Genomic DNA, 23,393 nt, shown 5'->3' with positions numbered 1-23,393 from the left:
GAACGATGGGTTCGGTGGCTCTCGTTTTACTTTTCGTTTCGTGTCTTTTCTTTCGCGCTAGAGTGTGTTTGTACTTATACATGGCTGGATGCATAGATGCCTAGGAGCATGGATGGATGTACATGGTATATGATGTGGTATGTGATCGTTATGGCATTGCTCAAGAGATGTGTGATGTAAGATACCATTGACTTCGGTCATGATCGTTGACTCGGATCACAGGTGAGAAAACTACCCCCACACATCCTCCTGCCACTTCCCGCGCTTCTTGAACGCCTTACTCCAGTCGTTCCATTGACTAGCACTCCATCCCTTGGTCTGCTGCATCGCCTGTCCGACCGTCTTCTCCACGTCGCGGGCCATTCCGGCCCGACCGCAGATGTACAGGTTGGCGCCCTCGTCGAGGAGTCGGATCACGTCGTTGCCGCATTCGGCGATGCGGTCCTGGACGTACTGCCGCGGTGTGCCTGCCTGCCGGGAGAAGGCCGTCACGATGCGCAGTCGGTCGCCGAGGGCCGCTTGAAGTTCGGCGAGCTCGTCCCGGTAGATGTAGTCCTCATCGGGACGGCGACAGCCGAAGAACAGGATCATTTCGCCGACGTCCCGGCCGATCTGTTGCAGCTGGCGCCGCTCGGAGATGAAGGCCCGGAAGGGGGCAAGACCCGTGCCGGCGGCGACCATGATGAGGGGACAGCTGCCTACCCGCGGCAGCTTGAACTTGCTCTTGCGGAGATGCGCAAAGACTTGGCCGCCTTGCAGGGCGTCGCTGGGGCCGTTGAGATGGTAGGTCAGGCCATGGGGATGGGTCGCGTCGCGGCGGTTCTCCGAGAGCGCGAGGAGGTAGTTGGAGGTGACGCCGTGGACCAGCTCCTCCGGGTTCTCGGGCACGGGGGTGGTGGACACGATGGCCGTGATGGATGGCTTGCGAGGGGCAAGCACACTGCTGGAGGAGATGGAGTAGTATCGGGGTTGGATGGGAGCGAGGGTCTCGACGAGGTAGGAGAGGGGCAGCGCGGACCACGGGGTGTCCGGGGCCGCCAACTGCAGCAGTCGGCCCAGGTTGACGTGCGTGCGGTTGATAAAGTTGGCATAGGTAGCCTTGTCCTGTCCGAGTTGAAGCAGGTAGGTCTTTGCCTCGGGGGTGGGTGCAAACTGCGCCAACCCTAGCACATGGTCCCGGTTGACCGGGGCGCAGACCTCCAGGTAGTAGCGGAGCAGCGCCGCCGCAGTCGTTGGGGTCGGGACGCGCACTTTGGTGGCCGCATCCAGGGATTTGATCGAGATGGGGATGTCTCGGCGTGCCGCGAGGCCCAGGACCTGCAGCAGACGCTCCACCTCCGCGTCGGGATTGCTCGGCCAGATGGCCAAGTGGTCTCCCGTCTTGTACGTGAACTCGGGCACGCTGGACAGATCGAGGTCCATGTGCAGGCAGTGCCGGTCCGATGCCTCAAAGAGCTCCCGGGCACTGGCAATGGTCACCGGCCGCACGGGGGAGCACTGCGCCGACGCCTTGGTGGTCTCGCGGACATCGGGTTCGCCGTGATGCAGATCAATGGGTTCCAAGGACTCGTCTTCCTCGACGGCCATGGTCGGCAGGTACTGGACCTCGCCTTCCGCGAAGCCCAGATGGTCCTTGCACATGGTGAACAGATCGTCCTTCCAGCTGATGAAATCCTCCTGCGTAGCGCCCTCGGCGTCGTTGGCCCTGCCCACGGGAAGGAGGGACTGGGCCCCGCGACGATCGAGGGCCTGGGCGACGACATCCACGACCCGGTTGTAGAACTTGTAGTTGCTATTGCCCAGGCCAAAGGCACAGTATCGCACGTTGGCCAGCGAGACGTCCTGGGCCTTGTTGATCCAGTCCCAGAATTCCGCCGTGTTATCGCTGGGGTCTCCCTCGCCATACGTGGACAGAATGAAGATCGCCAGCTTCGACGGGGGGATCTGGGCAATGGTCTCCGGGTCATAATCGGACAGATCGGCCGTCATGGTGCCCTGGCGGAACCGGAGGGCGATCTCACGCGCCAACCGGTGGGCGAAGCCCTCGGCGGTGCCCGACTGCGAGCCCCAGAAGACGACGACGTTCTTCTCGGCTTCTTCCAGCTTCTGGGCGATGTTCCGGGTCTCCTGACGGGCGTTGGCGCCCGCTGCACCGCCCATCTTCAGCTGGGGACGCTCATACCAGAGATAGTTGTAGGGGTCGGGCTGGTCCCAGAGGATGCCGCGCGACAGGTAGGTGGCGCTGACCATGGAGAGGAGGGTCAGGGCGATATAGTCGGCGACGCCCGTGGGCGTCATGACCTTGGACAGGTCCTGCAACAAGTCTGGCGACAGCGGCCATGATGCAAAGGGGGAGGGCATGATGGAGGCGATGGAAGAAGGCCGGGTGGACCTGGATGGGGGGGGGTCCATTCATGGGGCCGCCCAGGGATCTTTAAATGCGAGGGCATGAGGGCATGAGGGCATGAGGCACGATGCCTGATGCCATGATGCCATGATGCCATGGCGGACGGCAGACATGGTCGGAAGCTCACGTCCCAGGTCGGGGACTGAGAGAGAGAGAGAGGGAGAGGAAATCAGAAAGGAAATGTTCCCCGCGCGGCAAGTTGCCCCGGGAGGCTCAGGCTACCCTCGGGCGGTCTTCCCCGCATCGGCAATTCCCTCCCTGCTTCGTGCTCCCCGCATTCCTCCACTACAATTCCCTCTTCCCCTCTTCCCCTCTTCCCCATCTGGCCTCCGTGACGGGGTCGGCACAGGCTAGTGTGTTCCCCCCGGAGCAGAGAGTCCGACGATCCAGATCGCCAGAGATCCAGCCTCGAGCGGATGCAGAGAGACGACTACTTCTGACGAGAGGGATGGACAGGTCTACACACGGCACGGTCCACTACGCACATGGAACTCAAGACAGTCAGGATTGGCATAAAGGGATCATGAATTATCACTAAAGTCTATTCCCCCAAGGGAGGAAACCAGATACAAAGAAGCCAAGACGAACGAACCCCCTCAGTCGGCCGCCTCCACCGTCCGCCGCCACACCTGCACCGGCATCGCCCCCAGGATCAGGTTCATCGTCTCCAGCCGCGGCAGCTCCCACCCCGGGGAGGTCAGCGCAAACTCGTACCGGTGCACCAGCGTCGCCAGGATCTTCGTCTGCTCCAGATACGAGATGTTCCGCCCGATGCACGACCGCGCCCCCGCCGAAAACGCCACAAAGTACGGCTGCAGCGCCTTGCCCGCCTCTCCCAACCACCGTTCGGGGAGGTACTGGTCCGCCTGGGGGAACGCCCGCTCGTCGCGGTGCGCCACAAACGCCGACATACTGACTGTCGTGTGGCCCGGCACCCATTGGCCCAGGATCTCAATCCCCTCGGCCGGTGTCTCGCGCGGCAGCCCGTGCGAGGTCGGCGGGAAGATCCGCAGCGATTCATCCAGGCACGCCCGGAGATACGGCAGGTGCTTCACCTTGTCGTACGGCGCGATCACCTCGTCCGCGTCCAGCACCGCGTCCACCTCCTCCCGGAGCTTGGCCAGGCACCGCGGGTTCCGCAGCAGCTGGTACATCACGTTGGCAATCGCAATCGCCGTCGTCACGCTGCCCGCGTTCATCATGATGTTCACCTCCGCCACCACCTCGCCCCATTCCAGGTTGTTGGCCCGCCCGTTCTTGTCCTCCATCAGCGCCTGGAAGAAGTCGTCCAGCTTCTCCCCGGCTTCGTACCGTCGCAGCCGCTCCATGCTGCGCCGCCACACGATGTTGTCCCAGTTGTCCGACGACTGTTGCATCCGGTTGAAGAACGGGATCACGTTGACCAGCTTGTTCAGCACCGGATACCACTCGTAGTTCCAGAGAATGAGCGACTGCTTCCGGGCCGTGGGATAGAGTGCCTCCCGGAGATGGACCTCATAGGTCGTCCCGTCCTTCCGCTCCGCCACGCACACATCGCTGCCCGAGTCCAGTAACCCGAGCTTCTCGGACAATCCGATGTCGGCAATGGCGTCGAGCGTGAAGAAGTTGGTCCACGCGCGGAAGTCCACCGTCAGATCTTGGGGATCCGGAGCCACCTTCCCGGTTGCCACGGCCTCGGACGGCGCGGCGGTGCACACCTTGTCAAAGTGCGCCACCACCTTCTCAACCTTGTCGCTGACCTTGTGCTCCCACGTCTCCAGGTTCTTGAGCGCATATGCCGACGACAGAACCTTGCGCTTCCGCGCGTGCTCCGGCTTGTCCACCACGTCCGCTAGGTGGTAGTGCGTCCCCGCCGTAACCACGTAGGACGGATCCTTGATGCACTTGGTGTTGTGACCGTAGATGTCCTTGATGGCCCGCACATCCCCGTAGGACAGCGTGTTGGGTCCGGTGCGGATCACGGGCTTTTCCCGATGCAGCTCCATGAGTTCCCTTGACCGGAATCCCCGGGACGCCATGATCATGAAAGGAATAGCAGACATCCCGGAGAACGGCGTGAGGTTGGGGTATTTCCGAAGACCTAGGAAGCCCACGGGTCAGCACACTGCCTCCGCCACTACAGGACTATACTATCTGGAATTTACCTTTGGGGTCGCGGATGTACTGCACAAACGGCCAGACCAGGAAGTAGGAGATTCCCACCAGACCGGCCACAAAGGCATAAGGGGCGATGGTGAAAAGAGACCACATGGCAGCTGTCTCGATAGAGCCGTGCCAGACGGATTCAGTAGACGAATAATCGTAAGTGAGTCCACAATCGTTGAGGTAGGGTATCAATGTCCTGGTCGTCCCGCCAGGCTCTTTGGAATGGTGCAGAGGACAGCTACTTATATCCCCAAGAAGAGGGAGGAGGTCCGGTTCCCTGGAACGAAGATGGGATAGACCAGCCTACCTCGTGAACAGCAGACACCGCCTCCCAAGCCCACCATGTCCATGGATGACATCGTGAGTCTCTGGCTGGTGTAACCGCGGCCATGTCACCCACCAGCGTCTATCAAGTATGACGGCGGGCAAAACTGCCCTTCGTGGCCAGCAAGCAAGGGCGGAGATAATTTCCCCATGCGCCGCCACCAACAGGGCAAAAACCCTCGCTGGCTCACCGGTACGAACCAGATCGATGCAATTCGAGCAGACGAGCTAGACCCGCGCGACAGCCCCTCGTAGTCCTGGCAGAAGCCCCAAGCCCGGCTACTGTCTGAACGGTTCCCCGGCACTTATCGTCAATGCGGGACAAATAGCCCTTCGAACGACGTTCGAGGGCATTCATCTAGACCTGTGGGCCGACCAATGGGGACGCACAGAGATCGGGTTTCAGGCAAGTCCGGGGTAGCCTGGGGACAAACCCGCCTTCACGAGTGGATCCTTGGAATCGTGCCGAACCTTGAAGCAATACCCGAACGCTGCCATCAGGACTTGGCCGACCATGGGAATGAGGGGCATATACCCCCATCCTCGCGGATGACGAGCATGGGGGCGCTTCGGCGATGGACCCCCCTCAGGCATATATGTCCGCTGTCGTCGTAGATAACCCCAGCATTTAGTCGTTAGCCACATCATCCTGGCGTTGGGGTCATTGCACCGGTGTAAACTAGACAACATTCCATCCAGACTGTATCCCTTAGTGAATCGTTTCATCATTTAGACTTTGGTTTTCTAGCCCTGCAGACTACCATGAATCCTGCAGACGACTACTTACCTAAGACGCCGTCTGTTGACGATTTCAAGCCCAACTCATTTCACGATGAGGACCTTGTTGCCGCAGAGGGTCTGGACGATTCGATTGAGACAACGAATCCTGGCACGGCAGTATGGCTCATCGCGTGCACGGTATCCATGGGCGGGTTTCTCTTTGGTAGGCATGGGAGTTCAGCAGCCAATGACTCCGGAAGAACAGCTATCGCGGGAACCTCCCGTTTGTATCGGATGCAAGCTAACGCTCTTTTGCCTCTACTCGTGCAGGATACGACACAGGTGTAATCTCCGCCGTCCTCGTCAGCCTTGGGGCCGACCTCGGCCAGACCCTCTCCTCGAATGACCAGGAACTGATAACTTCTATCACTTCGGGGGGTGCCTTAATCGGCGCCGTCCTGGCGGGTATGACCTCGGACAAGTACGGACGGAAACTGGCCATCTATATCGGCTGTGCGGTCTTCTTTGTGGGAACCATCTTGCAAGCCACGGCATTCTCACTTGCCCAAATGGTGGTTGGCCGCATGGTTGTTGGGTTCGGCGTGGGTGAGGCCGCAATGATTGTTCCTCTCTATATTGGCGAGATGGCACCTGCTCGTTTCCGCGGACGATTGATTGTGTTTGATAACATCTGCGTTACCTTTGGCCAGCTCATTGCGTATGCCCTCGGAGCCGCCTTCACTGACGTGCACCAAGGCTGGCGGTACACCATTGCGATCGGTGCAGTTCCTGCCATCGCGCTGGCAGCCACGATGCCCTTGTGCCCGGAGACGCCTCGGCAGCTAATTGCCCATAGTCGTGATGACGAAGCCAAGAAGGTAATCCGAAAGATCTTCCCGCATGCCACCGACCAGCAGGTGGTTGCAAAGGTCCGAGTGATTCGACATTCGATTGAAGAGAGCACTGCCTCCGTGTCGGACAAGAGCCTCTGGTGGCAGGCCAAACAGCTCTTCACGGTAGGTGCCAACCTGCGGGCCTTGGTCACGGCGTGCTCCGTTATGGCTGGTAAGATCCCTTTCTTTCTTGTCTCTTCCTTGTCGAGTCCAACACACTGACAGCATGTAGTATCCCAACTAGGGGGGTTCAACACGCTCATGTACTATTCCGCCACACTGTTCTCCCTAGTGGGATTCAACCAAGCCACGGCTGTTTCGATCGTTGTTGGAGCAACTAATTTCGTGTTTGGATTCCCCAACTTTGCCTTTATTGACCGCTTTGGGAGACGATCCATGCTTCTGGTCACCGTCCTGGGGATGGTAAGCCGACCTCGTCCAGATCTTGGCCAGCAACTAATACCACACCAGTCTCTCTCTCTAGTCGTCGTTGCGATCGCATTCCATTGGATCCCCGTCAACTCGGACTTGAGCGACACTGGACCGCGCGAGATGACCTGGGCTAGTGTCCTTCTCCTGGTTGCGCTTATCGTCTACATTGCCTTCTACTCTGCCGGCGTGGCTCCAATCTCCTGGGTAGGTACCGAGTTCCTCCCCTTGGAGGTGCGCGCACTTGGCACGATGGTGAACACTGTGACCTGCTGGGGCTGTAACATCATCATCTCTTCGACGTTTCTGTCCATGATGAAGGCCATGACCCCCAGCGGGGCGTTTGGGTTTTATGCGGGCATCTGCTTTCTCGGGTGGATCTTCGTCATTTTCTGCTATGCGGAGGTCCACAACATGCCTCTGGAGTCGGTGCGGGAGATTTACACGCACGGCTTCGGGGTGAAACACGCCAAGCGACTGCAAAAGGAGCTCCAGGAGGCAAGAAGGAACGAGCAAAGTGCCCCGTAGGGCCGAAGCCCGTAACGTCTCCGTGGCATTTCCGGGGTTCCGAGGCTCGGGCCGGTGGTCTGTGTATCCTTGATCTGTGCGCCAGCCAGCCAGCCACCAGACGCTCGGTCCACCCCAGCTCGAAACATAGGTTGTGGTAGTGTAGTAGATCTGGCAGACCAACGATTGTATGTACGATTCATGGCCATGTATCCAGTCGATAGAGAATAGGTCCTGGTCACTGAGGAAAATCGTCCCCCTTGAACGGACCGGTGAATGGATAGTCCGCTGTGAATAGAGGCAGCTTGAAGCGCTTTCCCCATTTGAGATTCTTGCCCCAGTCGTTAGCTCTGAGCCGATATCAACACACCACCAGCCCACCCCATTTCTTGTCCTCCACCCTTCCTTCTTCATTTCTGCTGTCTTCGGGGGTATTTTGCTCTGGCGTTACTGCAAATCTTTCCAGACACCCCACAAGAGCAGGTTCAGGCGCAGAAATTGGTAGCACTCCTAACTGGAGTTGTGGGAGCTGAAGGTTAAAAAAAAAAAAAAGGTACGTCAACAACCCTGCGGGTTGACATAAGTTGTTCACCCATAATTCTTGTAGAGACTTCCTACGCATCGGTCGAAGCCACTGCACACCAACGACAATGGCACTCTCAACATTCAACAAAGAGCTGCAAGTGGCCTGTCTCGCCGTTCAGCGAGCCAGCATTGTCACCAAGACCATGCTGACCGAGGTTGACAAGGGATCTACCGAGAAGGCGGACGCATCTCCAGTGACTATAGCCGATTTCGCATCACAGGCGATCCTCATCAGTGCGATCCGCCACAACTTCCCTGCCGACAAATTTGTCGCGGAGGAATCGGCATCGGCCTTGCGGAGTGACCCCGTCCTAGCCGACCGGGTATGGCAGCTGGTATCCACGACCAAATTACATGATACGGAGAGTGAAGAGGTCGTCGTGGCCCCCTCGTCGCTAGAAGAGATGTTGAGCGTCATCGACATAGGCGGCGAGGGCGAAGGGTCCGGCCATGCACGCACGTGGTTCTTGGACCCCATTGATGGGACAGCAGCGTTCATTCGTGGGCGTCAGTACGCAGTGTCTGTGGCCCTGGTCGAGAATGGCGAGCAAAAGGTCGGCGTCGTCGGATACCCCAATCTGCACTTCCAAAGCTCCGTAGTCCACGAAGACATTGTTGATCAGGAAAGCTTCGGCCTCATGTTGTCAGCTGTCAAGGGGCTAGGTGCGTACAAGCGTTCGATGAGCAAGGAGCGTCTGCAGGCGCCCGTGAAGGTGTGCAACGTCCTGACGCGGACTGATGCCGGCCAGCCGGACCTGGTGTTTGCCGAGAGCATGGAAAGCCCCTACATCAACCAGCGGCTACACCACGTCGTCCGCGAAAGACTGGGCGTCACCAATCCAATCACCGACTTGTGGTCCATGCAGGCCAAGTATGCGGCCCTCGTGGTCGGCGGGTGCAACGTGATGGTCCGCATCCCCCGAAGTCCTGAATATCGCGCCTATGCCTGGGACCACGCGGGAGGGATGTTGATCTATGAGGAATCAGGGGGCAGGATCACGGACCTGAACGGTCGGCCCTTCAACTATGGACGAGGCAGGCAACTGGCAGATAACATGGGCCTGGTGGCCACATTCCCGGAGATTCACTCGCGGGTGCTGGAACTTGTGCGGGAAGTCAGTGGGGGTGGGAGAGGACTCGCAGGGGAAGGGATGTGGGAAGACCGTTGAGTGACGAAGAAAGAGGGGAAAGAAGAGGAAGGGAAGAGGGAGGAAGAGGGAGGGAAGAGGGAGGAAGAGGGAGGGAAGAGGGAGGGGGAGGAGAGAGGGAGGAGAGAGGGAAGAGGGAGTAAGAGGGGGCAGAGAGGCCAAGCGCAGACCAGAGGCAGGCACTTGAACCGCCGAGCCTACTACTAATCAACCCATTCATTCCCTCGGCCACTACGGAGGACAGGGAGATCGATGGCGGCACCTACGAACATACACCACGCTTTGATGTCTTGAATAGCCCATGGAATTTTTGATGCCCATACAGTCAAAACAGAAACACAAAATCCAGGCCCGACGGGCCCGGGATGCAGGAATGGAGAAAAAACCACAACAATATAGAGTGTTCTCATCAAGGAAATTCGTGACTTCATGGTCGTTAAATATAACCGGTCGGAAACAATCGCACACATACCACAAGATGACCAAAAGCACCGTAACGCTGACCATCCCTCGCTTGATCCGTAGAGAAAGTGAGAAAAGCGAAGCGCGCAGTCCCAACGCTGCCCCATCCATGAACACAAGCCAGATAACACACTCCTTGCCCGCAAGTCCACCATGGCCGGGGCACCCGCGACAAGGGGAAGCAACAGAAGATAAGAACGATCGAAAGATTGGCCCGTGGGCTGGACCATGCATGCATGCACCCACCTCCCATACACCACAGTGCCGGTGACCAGGCACTGTTCAACCTCGTCCATCGGCAACCCAGGCACCCAACGCGAAAGGCAAAGACACAAGAACGCACGCTGCTTGTCAAATGCAATGGCCGAGGCGCTCGAGTAGAGGCGGAGACCTTCCCACCAGTCCCATCCCGTCTCGCATACCCGGCCGTGCTCAATGTGTAGTCTATTATAAAAAAGAAAAACAAAAGCCAGTAACGTGAAAGGCTCACAATGCACACCAAGAAAGAGAAGTAATACCCCATGACACAACCAGTTTTGTCTTTCCCTGGGATGTCCGGTTTTGGTCGGCAGCGTCCGTTCTGGGTGGGCAACAACAGCCCTTCACAGAATGGTTTACCGACGCCGAGCCATGACGCCGCCAGCTTTCATGGGCTGCAGTCCAAGAGGCACACCACCCACTGGACCACCGACGGAGGATTCGCTCAACGTCTTGCGACGCTTGCTATCATATTCCGTACCCCGGCTGTCGGGTCGAGGGATCCGATCCACGTCATCGTCGTCCCGCATTCGCTTAGTCGAGCCTAGGGAGCCGTTCATCCCGGTTGCGTATCCAGAAGCAGAGTTGGAAGCGACAGAATAATTGTCAGAGGCTGTGCCGTTGCCCGAGGTCCCCCGGGTGTCGCTCACGATGTTATACAAGCTACCCGCAGCTGCGGGACGCGGGGGCGTATTATACCCCGGAGCCCAGGGGGGAGGTCCGCCGCTCGTACGGGGCGTCATACGTCCAGATCCATTCTGCTGAGTGGGAGAGCCCGTGATCTCAGGCGTAAGCTGGGAGTGATCACCGGTCAGACTACCCACCGATGTGTTGGTGGTGTACGTGTATGAGCCTCGGTTGGTGTTGTACCCAGAATTATCGTGCTGCACATACTCCGGCTCGTGTTCTGGGACAGACTCGGCACCATTGCTGCCAACATGTCCGTTAGTGTGGGCATAGCGTTCCTGCTTCACCTCAGGTGCCTCCGCTTCAGGCTGGCCGCCAGGCGTCCGGCTCGAAGGGGGTCCCATTTCGCTCTTGATGTAAGGATGAGATGGGATCGCCTGCCCATATGAAGCCATACCCGCCTGAGTCAACGGTTGCTGGGTAGCATAATGAGGGTGGGATGGTGGAGCAGCTGAATAGTACGGTTTCGATTCATACCCGGCCTGGCCTTGGAACGACTGCAGTCCCTGCAAATTGCTACCCGGGGGTGTAGTGGCGGGTGTCGTCGGCATTGACCGGGCATTGCTGAGAGCCGTATCAATGGAGAGCGGCTGGGAGTTTGGGACTCCAGAGTTCATCCCCTGATTGTTCCAATCATAGGAGTTGCTGGAATTGGTAATGGGGATGAGGCTCGAGGCACTGGCCGGGGGCGTGGGAAACGTGTGTGCTCGATCAAGCGCTGGTCGAGCACCGGCCTGAGAAGCCATGGTGTGGGGTTGGGGCATGTGAGAGGGGACCGTACTTTGCAACGAGTGATGGTGGTGCAAAGCCGGGGGCTGGGGCCCCTGAGATGCTCGTGCAGCTTGGGGGCCTTCCAATCGCCGTTGTTGCGACTCCTGCACTACCATATTCGTCCGACTCTGGTTCGTGGGGTGGTACAGCAGGCCACCGATGTTGTGAACAAAAAGAGGATACAGTAGGTCTGTGATCTTCTCCTTGTTGGCAAATTCAAGGGCACGCTCAAAGGGGATCCTAAATCAACTATTAGCGCGGAGTCATAGACGTACGCAACCAGACAAGTCGTACCACACGCCCTTCAAATGCATCGGACCAATCTTGACAACATGACGGATCTTCTCGCTCTTCAGGATGCCATCCCGGCGACCTCTGGTCATTCCCGCGACATTGAGAAGCTTTGTGCCGTTGATCATATGATTATCTGAAATTGCACGTCAGCAACACTCATTCCTTTCACATCTTCATGCTACCTCTCCAAACCAGGGCAGTAGGAATATCACTCACCCTCTCTGCGTGCCACACAAACCCCTTTGGCTTCCACCTGGTAGCAGAGGCTGCCTTCATCCTCCCACAAGGTGGCAGTAACGCGTGGCTTTGCTCCTGGTGGGGCTATCTGGCCAGTCATGTCGTAAACATATCCTTGCAAAGGGGTGCCGGTCGTGTTTCCGTAGCCCGGAGGGGCTGCAGCGTGATTCGTCACGGCTATGGTTATGGAATCAGAATCGGGAAATAGAAGATTTCTCATCATAACCTAGGGTAGGCCTACCTGGTAGGGGTAACAGCTGGGCTGGAACGCCGCCGCTCATTGACGTCGTTGGAGGTTGTGGGCCTCCCTGAGAGGATGTCACTCCGCCAGGATAGGCATATTGAGAGTAAGAGCTTGCCGGTCCATATGTGGTTGACGCTGGCTGCAGGACCGGTGGCTGCTGGTGGTATTGGGGGTAATGAGCGATTCCTCCGGCTGTGGCGGCATGGGATGCGTACGGCTGGGCGGATGATAGATGCGATGAGTGGACATCGATGTAGGGCTGAGTTTGGTTCATGCTGCCAATCGGTGTCTGGCTCTGATAGTAGCCGTCGCTAACCGGGTTTTGTTGAAGAGTATACTCTTGAGGAGCAGACGAATCCAAGGAAAGCCGGCCCTGACTACCTGCCGCGAGGTCTGCAGACGACGGCGGTGGGCTTCTAGCTTCGTTAACCACAGGTGCAGCTCCCGATAAGCTCGTGCGAGCGCTCGTGTTGTTGGAACCAAGGGCCGACGCGTCTTCGTAGCTAGTCCGATAGGACTGGCCCGAGATGGCCTGCGTGGCCGTCGGGAGACTGAGAGCCGGGAGTTTGTCGCCAGACAACAGGGGTCGCTCTGCCGCGTGGTGGTTATACCAAGGGATATCAACAGGACCTCGGGTGTGGACCTGCGAGATCGACGGTAGCTCCAGCTTTTCGGTTGGCGGGGGTAACGGCTTTGAAAAGTGAGGGGAACGGGAGCGGTTGGACGACGGACTCAAGAATGTGTCCGGCGTGCCGTGAGATGAAAGGAACCGTTTCTTGTTTTTTTGTCTTTTGTCAATGGGTGGTGGTCAGGTCGCTGAAACACGATCTGATGTAAACATGCAAATAACAAGGCGCTATTTTTTTTCGGACTGGTTTTGTGTGGTCTGTCGTAAATATGGCAAGACTGATGCGAATTCGGACTCGGCAAGACCAAGAGTCGAACAAAGGAGAAGCTTCTAATAGGCAATGCAGAACATGCAAGGATGTGCAATCGTGGCAAGCTCGTGGAAATTCGTAACCGTAACACGCTTGGAGATCGCTGGCGCAACTGGACAAGAAAATCGCTATGCAGTAAGTACTGACAGAAATCTAAATCCAGATACTTTCAAGGGTCCGAGTCGTCACGGGCAAAACCATGAAAGCAGGACAGCAGCGCTTTGCGGGTGGTTAATGGAAATCGCTCAGCCAAATTAGAAGCACAGAATCATGGGTCTCGTTTCAAGTCGTAAGAACAGAGCGGGGGAAGGCGACGTGACAATCCAGCATCAAACGTCGAAGGTCTTCCGTGACTTGCAACAAAACGGTAGTGGCACCGATGAGACGCGTCAAGCGGACAATCAAGGGGTGCTTCTGCGACGAGATGGGCGAACAGGCTCGTATGGCGTCGTAACAGGTCGTGGCAGGTCGTTCGAGAAAGGCGAGGAGTGAGGCAATATAAGCACTGACAGTTCTAGGAATGGGTCAATAACCTCATGCGAGCAACCTGGGGAAGACACAGGCAAAGCAAAAGAAGAAGTTAAGCAAGCAGGTCGTTCAGGTCGTCCACATAATCTCGTATAGGGCAAACATAAAAAAAGAAAAGGACAAGAGACGAAGTCGTGATTGATGGTGATGGAGGGGGAAACAGTGGAGGGAAGCAGAGGCGGAGGTGTATGTATAAGAAGGCGTCAAACGGAAGGGATGGTACACCAACGGAGGCGGCCAAGGGAGACCGGTGGGAACCAGGAAAAAATAGTAATCCGGACCAAGGAAGTCGGTCGATGGAAATTACCGGGGTTAGGGTGGGATTTGGGGGGGGGGGAGGGAAGAGGAAAGGGCAGTAAATTAGAAAAGAAAAGAGGTGAGCAAAAAAGGCAAAACGGGCAGAAAAGGGAAAAAGGGAATAAAAGAAAATCAAAAGAGGAAAAGCAGAGGGGGGGGATGGCCAAATGTCAGACACTCTCGACGTGGGCGATCATGACCGAGCAGATGGTCCAAGGCGGTGGAGAGCAGACGGGAATGACTGCAGTGCCGCCGCCGCAGCAGGAGCAGCAGCAGATCATGGGCGAAAGGTGGAGGCTGGGGCAGGACAGCAAACCGCAGGCGCCCCCGGGCTAAGCCTGAGGTTCTCTGCAGCCGCCGGGGTTTCTGGACCGCGACCGATCGCCTTGGAACCCGTCTACTCGGTGGGCGGGGAGAGAAGGGGAGGGGGGCAAGGAACAAGAGAACAGCAAAGGAAAAAATGGCCAAGGTTGGGGAAGGATAAAACTCATGACCAAATTAAGAAACGGAGAATGTACCAACTTGTAGATCCAACGTGGTGTGGTGGTGGTGTTGTTCAGCCTGCTGTTCCTCCTAAGATGATAGGTGTGGCCGAGCTGAAAGGGCGGGGAGGGGAAGTAGTTAGAGACAGCTCTCACCCATGGATGGCGAATGGGTGAATAAGGAAATAGGATGAGCCGAGGAGGGAGAAACAAGTTGGGTTCGGGGAGGAGAGGGGGGGAAGATGGGTAAACTGTCAGAGCACCCAGTACGGTACACGCAGTATAGTAGTAGATAGATAGCAAGGCAGGTAGATAGGTCGAGAGGGAAAGGCAGGGAAGCCAAGGGAAGGGCAAGACTGAAGGGGGGGCCAGCCGCTCAGCTTCCGCGTTTTAGTGGGAGGCTGGTGGGTTTGGTTGGGTTTGGGTTGGCGCTGGACCGGCCAGCAGAGTCAAGCCAGCAGCCTGAGGATCTCCGGGTAACGGGTGCAACCGAATCCCGCGATGGACGGCCGAAGCACCAGCCAGCGATCGATTCGGCTGTCAAGGTGGGAGGGAAGAAAGGGGGGCGGTGGGTGCTGGGCAAAAGAAGGACTTTCTAGAAAGGGAGGAGGTTTCTTCTCAGACTTCGAGCCACGACACGTCTGAATCTGCTCTGTCGCAGGTGGAGAAAGACAATCCAGAGCATCTGCAGTAGTCCAGCATCCTCATCGATCCAAGGGAGCGGCAACGGCCATTGGGGGTTGGTCCTCGGGCGGCTGGGCGCGCACCGCAGCAAGGACAACAGCAGCACCAGCACCACTACCAGCACCAGAACGCTTGCGACAGAGAATAATGGGAGACAGAAAAAAAAAGAATAAAAAGAAAAGGGAAGAAGAAGAACGAGACCAGGTAAGACAACAGGAAACACACCCACGAAGAGAACGCGCGTGTCAGATGGGAAGGTAAACGAAAATACACCACATACCAGCACGTGTGTTTGGATCTTTTCTCGATCACCAGTTTCTTTTGAGACCTGCGGCGCGGGAATGTAAGAGAAGCTGCAAGGCAATTGTCTGCCGTAGAATGTCTCTGATGCTTATAGCTTGTCGCGCGCTCGTCGGCTGTCCTTTGCGTTTGGCCCTTTTTCTATTATATGTATTAATCTAGGCGTCAGCCCCGGCCGGGTCCGTCAGGTCGCGGGCCCGTTTGGAGTCGATTCTGAAGAACGAGGCAAAGGAACTTGGAGAGGGACCGAGCAGTGGATCTCTGGGACCGTCTGTCACTATAACTATGTACTAAGTAGTCGTCCTGGGTCCTTTTTGGTTTAATAAAACGGGGAGGGGAAAAAAGAAAAGAATAGAAAAGAAAAACGAAAGTGGACAAAAAATAAAAGGTGTCAGCAGCAACCCCCAACAGCTAAGAGGGGGAAGGGATTAACAACGAAATTATAAAAAAAGGAAACCATTAAAACAAAAAATGCAGGACGGAAATGATAAAAAGGCACGAAAATAAAGGAAGGAATAAATAAAATGAATAAAAATAAAAGCACGGCGAAATTCAAATGGGAAATGGGAAAAATGAGCAGAAAGGGAAATAGTCAGATGTGGATCCCGCAACTAAAAAAGAGCAACAGAAGAAGGGGAGTGGGATTTTCTGGGAGAAAACAACAACCGTGCGTCTTGCGGAAGAGCGGAGAGACTGCGCTGCACCGTGGGATCTGGTGCCGGTGCCGGTGCTGGTGCTCCTCCTGCTCCTGCTAGGCTGCTGCCGGTGCTGCTGCTTGCTTTCTGGCTCTTCCTTCTGGCAGGGTCCAGTCCACAAGCGCAGTGTCAAGCTCAGACAGTGAGGATTCCGCAAATCCGCCACGAAGCAAGGACCATCGGCCGGATAAGCTAAACAAGACGCCGGACAGGAACCACCGTTTGGGCTAGGACGGCGATGATCCAACCGACGCGGTGTCTGCACACTGGCCGCAGATTGGCTCCAGGAGAAGGGGTGGGAGGGAAAGAGGGGGAGCAGAGGGTTGGCAGTACTGTTAAGTGGGCAAAGACGACGTGTAGGAAAATACCATCAGGCATGCGTAGGAGATGTCAGAGGGGAAATAAGAAATCAATGATCACGTACCCGTGGGAATAATAATGTTGATGATGATGGTGGTGGTAACAATGCGATCGATGGCTAAGACTGGGTCGAAAGATTAAAGAAACAAAGAGACACCCGAGTTCTGGACGGACAGATGGGTGATGGTACAGAAGGCCAAAAGACGTCTTGTTCTGCAGGGTCGAGCAACCATTAAAAAACAATTCAACGCGGGCAAGGCCAGAGCAGATCAAAACAGAGGCGCCTACTGACCAACTCGGGAGACCGATCTGATTAGGGAAAACTCATCTGAAATAAGATGAGCTCATTCAACGCCTACTCACTAATCTGGCTCCTGATTACCACTACAGAAAAATGATTAAATTTTAAATCAAATAGAATATCCATGATAGTAATAGAAATCACACAAGGGAGGAAGAAGAGGGCCTAAGAGACTTGGGGAAGCAGACAAATTAAAAATAAAAATAAAAAGAAAGCGGGCAAAGACCCGAAAAATTAATGGAGAGAGAATGAAAAAGGAATTCGAAAAATAAAAAGAGCGGGCGAGAGAGAGGGAGAAATTGATGAAAAAGGAATAACCTGGTGAGTCCTTCACTTCCAATTGAGCGCGATAGTCGGGAGCCACTGTGAACTGTTGGGACCGATCGCGTTGCTGTAAGTCATTCGATCGTCCTGCGCTGCCGGGATGATGCTGGATCGATTGGAGGGCGATCGAAAGCGACGTAAACTGAGGGAAAAATGGAATTATTCTCCCTTTAATTCTGGGACTCCGTGCTCGGAGCTGATTTGGTCGGTCTGAGATTTAGCACAGCTTCGGTGCAGACTGGCTTTTCTTTTTCTTTTGTTCTCCCCAAAGTCTATCTCGATTTCAAAACGTGATCGGAGGATCAACCGTCCTACAGACTGAGTACTAAGTAAGTGATGTTCCCAGGACACCACCGGCCGCCTAGGCAGCCTGAGCAGCAGCCGTAGTGCTTAGATCGGGCTGTGAAGAACCACGGAAGCAGCGCAACGACCAGATGACGGATGACAGGCGTGTTCCAGTCCAGTTCCAGGTTCGAACAGCTGTCTCCACGATGGAGCACGGGTCCCACACCGCGTCCCAAGGGCCAGCCGTATCTCTCGCCCACGGAGCGGCGAACCAATGGGCGGGACCCAATGGACCAGAACCAGTGCCCTGACCCTACGTCTAGTACGATTATCTAAAAGGGAGGACTGTGTGTAGCTAGTAGGTACTGTAGTCCGATGAAGTGGGTTGAACGATAACCATGCTTGCCGACCGGCCAGCCTACATGCTGTAAGGTATCCTTATTCCGGTGTTTAAAGTTAATTGATCTTATTTAATTATTTGATTACACATACGAGTCAGTATAGCAGAGCGTAAGTAGAGTGCTGACGGCAAGTAAATCAGGACGAGCTCGATGCATGAAAGGCACCTGCTCCGTAGTACCTGTAGCTAGTACTCACTCCATTCACAATGGGGACTTGGGATCCGCCACCGGCAGCAGAAGCCTCTGAATGGTCAAGAACGATGGGCGAACCAATCAAAAGAAAGATTGCGGGCAAGGGCCGAAGGCTGAGATCTGACCTAATACGGAGGAGGTACATACTTACATACAGTAGTCGTAGTCGGTACCTAGGCAGGTCATACGAAGCCAACCATCGCAGCACCCATAGAGCAAATGCAAGATGCGTGCATTTTAAACGGGGTGGATCGTGGATGGATGTATAATAACGGGAAGCGCTCAACACGGACCAGAAAACTATCTGGAAAGAAACCTTGCGATCCAACATTATCAACTATCAGAATGCCTCCCAACCTCGAAACGAGAGAACCGCCGAAAAGGACCGCCCTACGAATGGCGGTGACTTGGCAAGGAGAGGGGAAGAGCGAGAGATAGGATGTAGCAGCAACTAGCAAAAGAGGCGAGAAATGAGATCGGACCCGATGGAAGTGAGGGAAGAGCGTGACTGGTCGAGGGTTCTGACAAGGGATGCAATATTACCCAACCCCGATCAATGCCCCTCGAGCGAACTACTAGTACTACGACTACTACTATGTAACATACTACAGCGTGCTACTATTTTCATCTAGTTAATCTCGCACCCTAATCTTGCCTCCTCCATTCACGATCACTCATTTTACTTCCGAGGAATGCCGTAAGAGCATTACCTAAACCTGGGCGACCCCGTCACGATGGAAGAATATTGAGATTTTCGGTCGCGATCCACCGACTAGCCAATTCTCCCCCAGCGCTGTCAGTCTGGACGAGCCCGTCAATACGAGATCTTTGCGAGGGGGGCCTCCGCGGCCACACTAGCAGACGCCAGCCAGGAATAGCCTCGCGACCAAGTGGAGCCTCCTTCAGGTGACGACGGCTCAATTGGCCGGGGACTTGGGCTTTGGGGCTGGTGGTGTGTGCGATAAATAATTTAAGGCTTTCGGGACGATCTGGAGGACGTTAGGGTGCGGGCCCCGCCCAGCGTCACCAGAGGCCAGAGGCCAGAGACCAGAGACCAGCGAGCGACCAGAGGGGCTGACAAGTCACCAGAATCGGACGAGTCTGGTGTGACTGGTCATGGCGGAAGGAAGGGTGAGAAAATTCAAGGTGTTAGTACTACCAGTATTGTCAAGGGGTTCCGTATATCAAGTAAATAACCAGTAAATAAATGGCCCAGGAAGGAAGGGGGGGGGGGGGGGGTCGTACTTACTGTATCCGTACTCCCGTATTGAACCTGGCATGGTTTGAATCGGCTGCCCGTCACGCTTCTTCTTCTTCTTCTTCTTCGTCTTCTTCCTCCTTCTTAGTTCTTTCCCCAGCCAAGACTCAAGAAGTTAATCGCACCAAATTGCTTCCAAACAAGTAAAGTCCATGCAAGCAAGCGCAGCCCACTCCCTGTGTTACACAGAGCAGAAGAAGAAACGACCAGGATGAGGCAGCATGGCAGGGATCCCTGCAGATGGCCGTCCGAACCACTGGATGAGAGGGCACCACGCAGGCAGGGTGGCGTGCGAGCAACAGTCGATCAAGTCTGTTCGTCCTTTCCCCTCCCCCGTCGTCCTTTCGGTCGGTAGGGGAGCCCTGGAGAAGTCATCCTGGTTGCTAACTGACTAGCTCCAGGCTGCCAGTCTGTCACTTGTCTTCAGATTCCCGACCGGTTACGTCCAGAATACTCTAAACCCGGTCCTGCCTACCTGCCTGCATACACTCCTACATCGTACTTACATACAGACATCCTTCCAGTAAGTAGGTACGGACGGACCTACATGGATACCTGGGACGGAGCAGCCCGCCCCCTCATCGCCAGATTAGTTGCGTTTACTCCTTTCGGTCGAGCCTGACCGATTCATTTGTATCGCCTGGCCATAGGGAACCGTCTTCCTGTCTGTTCATCGCCAATGAGCCCCCCAACCATTCCAATAAAGGGGGACGAAATGGAAGGGGACGGGGTAAAAAATAAAAAAAAGAAAAAAAAAGAAAAGAGGAGAGAAGAGTGAAAGAAAGAAACCAGCGACTAGGGGTAGTCCGGTCGGAATAGAAATCTGTCCTCCTCTTCGTCCTCCTCATCCTCCCGTCGATAGCAGGTGGCGGAAAGGCGCTCGTCTCACCAGATGAGGCGGCTCGTTGGATACATCAGACCAGCCGAGTCGGTCAAGAGCCCAACCCCGGGTAATCGACCACGACCCTGGCCACTCTTCCCCCGACCTCATTCCTCCTAACTAATTCTCCGCTGAGGATGGATGGAGGTAGCCCCGCCATTGCATGGACCGGGTTGCCATTGGTGGGATGCTGGAGTTTCACAAGCCAGTTTAGCCCGGGCTAGGACTAGCAGTGGATTGGCACCGAGAGCTGCCAGGTAATGGGCTCGTCGTCAATGTGAGGGATCTGGAGTTAATTTCCAGATTCGTCCCGATTTATCCTCCCAGGCCCGGCGGGTTTGCGCCTAATCTACGTCAGGGTCGACCGGTGATGCCCATGGTGTCAGTCCATGGAGGGAACTCGGTATGTATCTTAGATCATCACGACCCAGTCATACCACCGGACGGATGTGAGCTTCGTTTTGAGCTATCTCAAAATTCGAAACCGAGCTCCGATGGGGTCACGATGGAGTTTCTACTCAGGTACTAGATGGAGTATTCTGATCCATCGTCGCCCAGAGAGTGGGCTCTCCGCACGATGACTACGGGTACCCTGATGTATATCATCTACCTAGCTCGGTGGATGGAGACGGTGAGGCATGGGCCAGTTCCCGGTCCTCATCATCTGAGTTGTTCTTGGTATCCGTTTTTTTAGTTTTTTTTTACCTCGACTCTCGCGTTTGCCCCATCGTTTCAAGCTGGAATCGAGAACGATCCGGTGTAAGTCGTGGAACAGGATCTCGGGCGCAAGGGCACGAACTCTGAGCAGCCAGAATGCCACACCTCCAGGCCTCACCGCTGGTTCATCGTTTCTTTTCCAGCGAGAGGAGAGGGCAGGAGGGAGGGGGAAGGGCGACTGTCATTTGACTGACAAGCCCTATCATTCCAGCTGTTCATGCTCGGCTGACGGAGGGGCGCGCAGACGATAGGCCCGGGAACCTTCTTCCTGCGGGACTGCAGCACCTCCCTCGCGACCCCTTGCGTGAAGTGGAGGGGACTAGCGATCTGGTCCACGACACATTGTCCCACTCTGGGAGGCCCAAACCCCACCCGGGCCTGGTCCGGACTGGACCATGGAATACTCAACAGTATCAGGCGTACGGGAAAGCCTCCCATTGTTCGGACAAGGCCTTGTTTGGCCGCGCTGCTAGTGATGCTAGTGAGTGCTACGGTGAGAGCTAGAAAAGTGACAGGTTGGGGGTCCCGGACGGAGTAGGACGGACGGACGGGCTGACGGAGTGCGACGCCCACGACCACGGCCACGACCACAACTCACTAGTCCGGACCTAGTGGTGGTTAGTCGGCCTTGACGGGCATGGGCTTCATTTCATTTGACAAGTCGCTTTTTATTTCCGACCGTTAAGCGCGTCTAGCCATACGCTGACCTATCCCGCCCTCCATCCAGCCATGGCCGTCTGGCTGGTCCGCATCCTGGATTGGACCGTCCATCCGGAGGGGAGGACCTGGTCAACTAAGGTAGGCGCCGTAGGTGTCGGGCAGGGCGGACTGCAGCCCGCAGCCCTGAGCCCTTCTGCTCTCGCCTCTATCTATACGAAGGAGGGTGGCCGGTCTCCTGGTCCACGCCCGTCATGTCCCTGCCACATGTCCAACCGACAGACTCGACGAGCACGACTACTGTAGGTGGATATGCATGTGTATCGGCAGTGAAGGTGAGACCGGATGCACATCCATCTGGCATGGGAGCACCAGGCGGTCCGTGTTGAGGTCGAAACCAGGCTAGCCATCCGGTGTCTGTCAGTGCCTCTGGCTCGTCCTCTCTAGTTCCTAGTGTCCTCTGGCCATGGGCTCCGGGAGTAAATTGAGGAAAGGACATATGTACTCCGGGCTTGTCCCGGGACGCCAATGATCGGCCAGGATGAAGGACTGTCGGAGTTAGTCTGTGTGTAACCCCCCGGGGATTGTTCAGGGCCGTGCAGGCTAAGATGAGGATCTGCCCAGCGTGCTTTCTTTTTCTCGTGCCTTTTGGATTTGGTTTCCCTGTTCTTTTCTTTTTGATCCTCGCTCTGGCCGGAGGATAGGAAAAGAGGGCCGACCGAACCTTTCTCCAGGAGCCCATTCCACCGGGGACCCCCGTGATCCTTACCGTGTTGGATCTCTCTAGGATTCTAGTCAGTCTTGGAAGTCCGCTACCGACGGCCCGACACCCGCAGCCGTCGTACATACAGCAGATCTTGCGGGGCTGTAGCTCATCCTCTGACGGAGTATACCTGGTGGTTGGCCACGACGGAGTTATTCAAGTTCACTGGCATCAGCCAGTGGTGGTGGACCCAATCGGGAGGCGCGACGAGGGCTTCCAGACTTACACCGCAGCCATGGGCGACCAGGCATGGGTATCCTGGACGAACCTGTGCCAGTGGCCTCCGTGTCCGACTCCGTACTTCCGTCCGGTCGATACTAACAGACTAGCCCGAGGAGAATACTCACCAGTCATCACTGGCACTGAAGTTGGCGCCGGAGCCAACCGCGGAGGAGCAGCCATGAGGGGGGGGGCCGCTAAACCCGACTGCGTAAATGCACGGTGATCAATCGATCAGTCTTTGAGTCCGCCTCCTCTGGATTTCCCCTCTCTTAATCTATCGCCCCTCTCGCCGGAGCAGAGTGAGCCTCGGATGAGCCTGTCCCCCATCCTCAGGATGAGGGATGCAGAAAGGATAGGAATTACTCCGGTCGCAACGGGTGGGGCGACTGGTTGGCTGGTTGGCCGGTTGGCTCTGGTAGGTGTACCGCCCACCCCCGTGCGCTCGCTATGTCGTCCATTCCCTGGATAACTTCCTACGGAGTGGGTTGGGGGCAATCAGCCTAATCATCTTCTGCCCCCAACCTGCCTGGGGACGCCGGCCGGACTAGCGACAACTCATCTGTCATGTCCTCGGCTGTACCTGCAGCGGCCATGCAAGCACCAGGGGCGTACGGAGTACACGCTTACAGGTCGCCGCGCCCGCGAACTGCTTCGATTCTTCAACCGCCGCGTACCAGGCAGCGTGCACTGGACTGGGTGCAGCTGCTAGCCGGGCCTGGTGCTTGTCGTCCGGAACGCGGTCGACGACCTGGGCCTTAGCAGGGCGCTAGTTTGCTCGGATAGGGGATTAACAACAGACACTAAGGCCGTCTCCTCAATGATGCCTGCTCACGATGGTTGACTAGTATAGTGTACTAGATCGGTGTCGACTGTCGAGGGCATCGCCTCGCCACCGCCCCCTGATGACCCCTGCTCTTAGTATCCATCTATCTAGCTGCTCACGCGGATGCTGAGTCTCCGGGCGTGGGCAAGAACTAAATTGGTCCTGTTGTGCAACG

General features: G+C 56.2%; 7 protein-coding genes across 7 annotated transcripts; 1 reads left to right on the top strand and 6 right to left on the bottom strand.

The window, feature by feature from the left end:
- Positions 1–129: 129 nt before the first annotated feature.
- BO80DRAFT_430131 (NADPH--cytochrome P450 reductase) lies at positions 130–2,541 on the bottom strand. Its single transcript, XM_025720639.1, has one exon. It carries the CDS (start codon positions 2,359–2,361, stop codon positions 232–234), a length of 2,130 nt encoding a protein of 709 aa, XP_025569462.1. The 5' UTR covers positions 2,362–2,541; the 3' UTR covers positions 130–231.
- Positions 2,542–3,003: 462 nt separating this feature from the next.
- Positions 3,004–4,657, bottom strand: BO80DRAFT_369541 (cytochrome P450; the record flags this gene model as incomplete). Its single annotated transcript, XM_025716399.1, has 2 exons — positions 3,004–4,487; positions 4,552–4,657. The coding sequence occupies 2 exons, from the start codon at positions 4,655–4,657 to the stop codon at positions 3,004–3,006; spliced, it is 1,590 nt and encodes a 529-aa protein (XP_025569461.1).
- Positions 4,658–5,638: 981 nt separating this feature from the next.
- On the top strand, positions 5,639–9,252 carry BO80DRAFT_419641 (myo-inositol transporter; the record flags this gene model as incomplete). Its single annotated transcript, XM_025718315.1, has 6 exons — positions 5,639–5,819; positions 5,927–6,661; positions 6,722–6,912; positions 6,961–7,377; positions 7,767–7,944; positions 8,035–9,252. 6 exons carry the CDS (start codon positions 5,639–5,641, stop codon positions 9,177–9,179), a joined length of 2,847 nt encoding a protein of 948 aa, XP_025569460.1. The 3' UTR covers positions 9,180–9,252.
- A 35-nt stretch (positions 9,253–9,287) lies between these two features.
- Positions 9,288–10,164, bottom strand: BO80DRAFT_278467 (uncharacterized protein). Its single transcript, XM_025714907.1, has one exon. It carries the CDS (start codon positions 9,914–9,916, stop codon positions 9,362–9,364), a length of 555 nt encoding a protein of 184 aa, XP_025569459.1. The 5' UTR covers positions 9,917–10,164; the 3' UTR covers positions 9,288–9,361.
- Positions 10,076–12,511, bottom strand: BO80DRAFT_278493 (cell pattern formation-associated protein). Its single transcript, XM_025714908.1, has 4 exons — positions 12,109–12,511; positions 11,847–12,023; positions 11,631–11,763; positions 10,076–11,576 (listed from the first exon to the last, which is right to left on the bottom strand). Exons 1-4 carry the CDS (start codon positions 12,383–12,385, stop codon positions 10,235–10,237), a joined length of 1,929 nt encoding a protein of 642 aa, XP_025569458.1. The 5' UTR covers positions 12,386–12,511; the 3' UTR covers positions 10,076–10,234.
- An 8,287-nt stretch (positions 12,512–20,798) lies between these two features.
- Positions 20,799–21,404, bottom strand: BO80DRAFT_278381 (uncharacterized protein). The gene has a single exon (XM_025714906.1). The coding sequence runs from the start codon at positions 21,189–21,191 to the stop codon at positions 20,868–20,870; it is 324 nt and encodes a 107-aa protein (XP_025569457.1). The 5' UTR covers positions 21,192–21,404; the 3' UTR covers positions 20,799–20,867.
- BO80DRAFT_278380 (uncharacterized protein) lies at positions 21,405–22,651 on the bottom strand. The gene has a single exon (XM_025714905.1). The coding sequence runs from the start codon at positions 22,255–22,257 to the stop codon at positions 21,619–21,621; it is 639 nt and encodes a 212-aa protein (XP_025569456.1). The 5' UTR covers positions 22,258–22,651; the 3' UTR covers positions 21,405–21,618.
- Between the last annotated feature and the right edge of the window lie 742 nt (positions 22,652–23,393).

This window comes from Aspergillus ibericus, assembly GCF_003184845.1.
Source record: "Aspergillus ibericus CBS 121593 unplaced genomic scaffold BO80scaffold_84, whole genome shotgun sequence".
Lineage (NCBI taxonomy): Eukaryota > Fungi > Ascomycota > Eurotiomycetes > Eurotiales > Aspergillaceae > Aspergillus > Aspergillus ibericus.
Note: the sequence above shows the minus strand (reverse complement) of the source record. Positions and strands in the feature narration are given on the sequence as shown.

Excerpts from the sequence above, each read along its gene's own strand:
- BO80DRAFT_430131 (XM_025720639.1), bottom strand. The coding sequence starts at position 2,361 with ATGCCCTCCCCCTTTGCATCATGGCCGCTGTCGCCAGACTTGTTGCAG.
- BO80DRAFT_278467 (XM_025714907.1), bottom strand. The coding sequence starts at position 9,916 with ATGGACGAGGTTGAACAGTGCCTGGTCACCGGCACTGTGGTGTATGGG.
- BO80DRAFT_278493 (XM_025714908.1), bottom strand. The coding sequence starts at position 12,385 with ATGAACCAAACTCAGCCCTACATCGATGTCCACTCATCGCATCTATCA. Across the intron at positions 12,024-12,108 it reads CCAGCTGTTACCCCTACCAG|CCCCTCCGGGCTACGGAAAC; the intron begins GTAGGCCTACCC and ends ATCACGCTGCAG. Across the intron at positions 11,764-11,846 it reads TTGTGTGGCACGCAGAGAGG|ATAATCATATGATCAACGGC; the intron begins GTGAGTGATATT and ends GTGCAATTTCAG.
- BO80DRAFT_278381 (XM_025714906.1), bottom strand. The coding sequence starts at position 21,191 with ATGGGAGGCTTTCCCGTACGCCTGATACTGTTGAGTATTCCATGGTCC.
- BO80DRAFT_278380 (XM_025714905.1), bottom strand. The coding sequence starts at position 22,257 with ATGTACGACGGCTGCGGGTGTCGGGCCGTCGGTAGCGGACTTCCAAGA.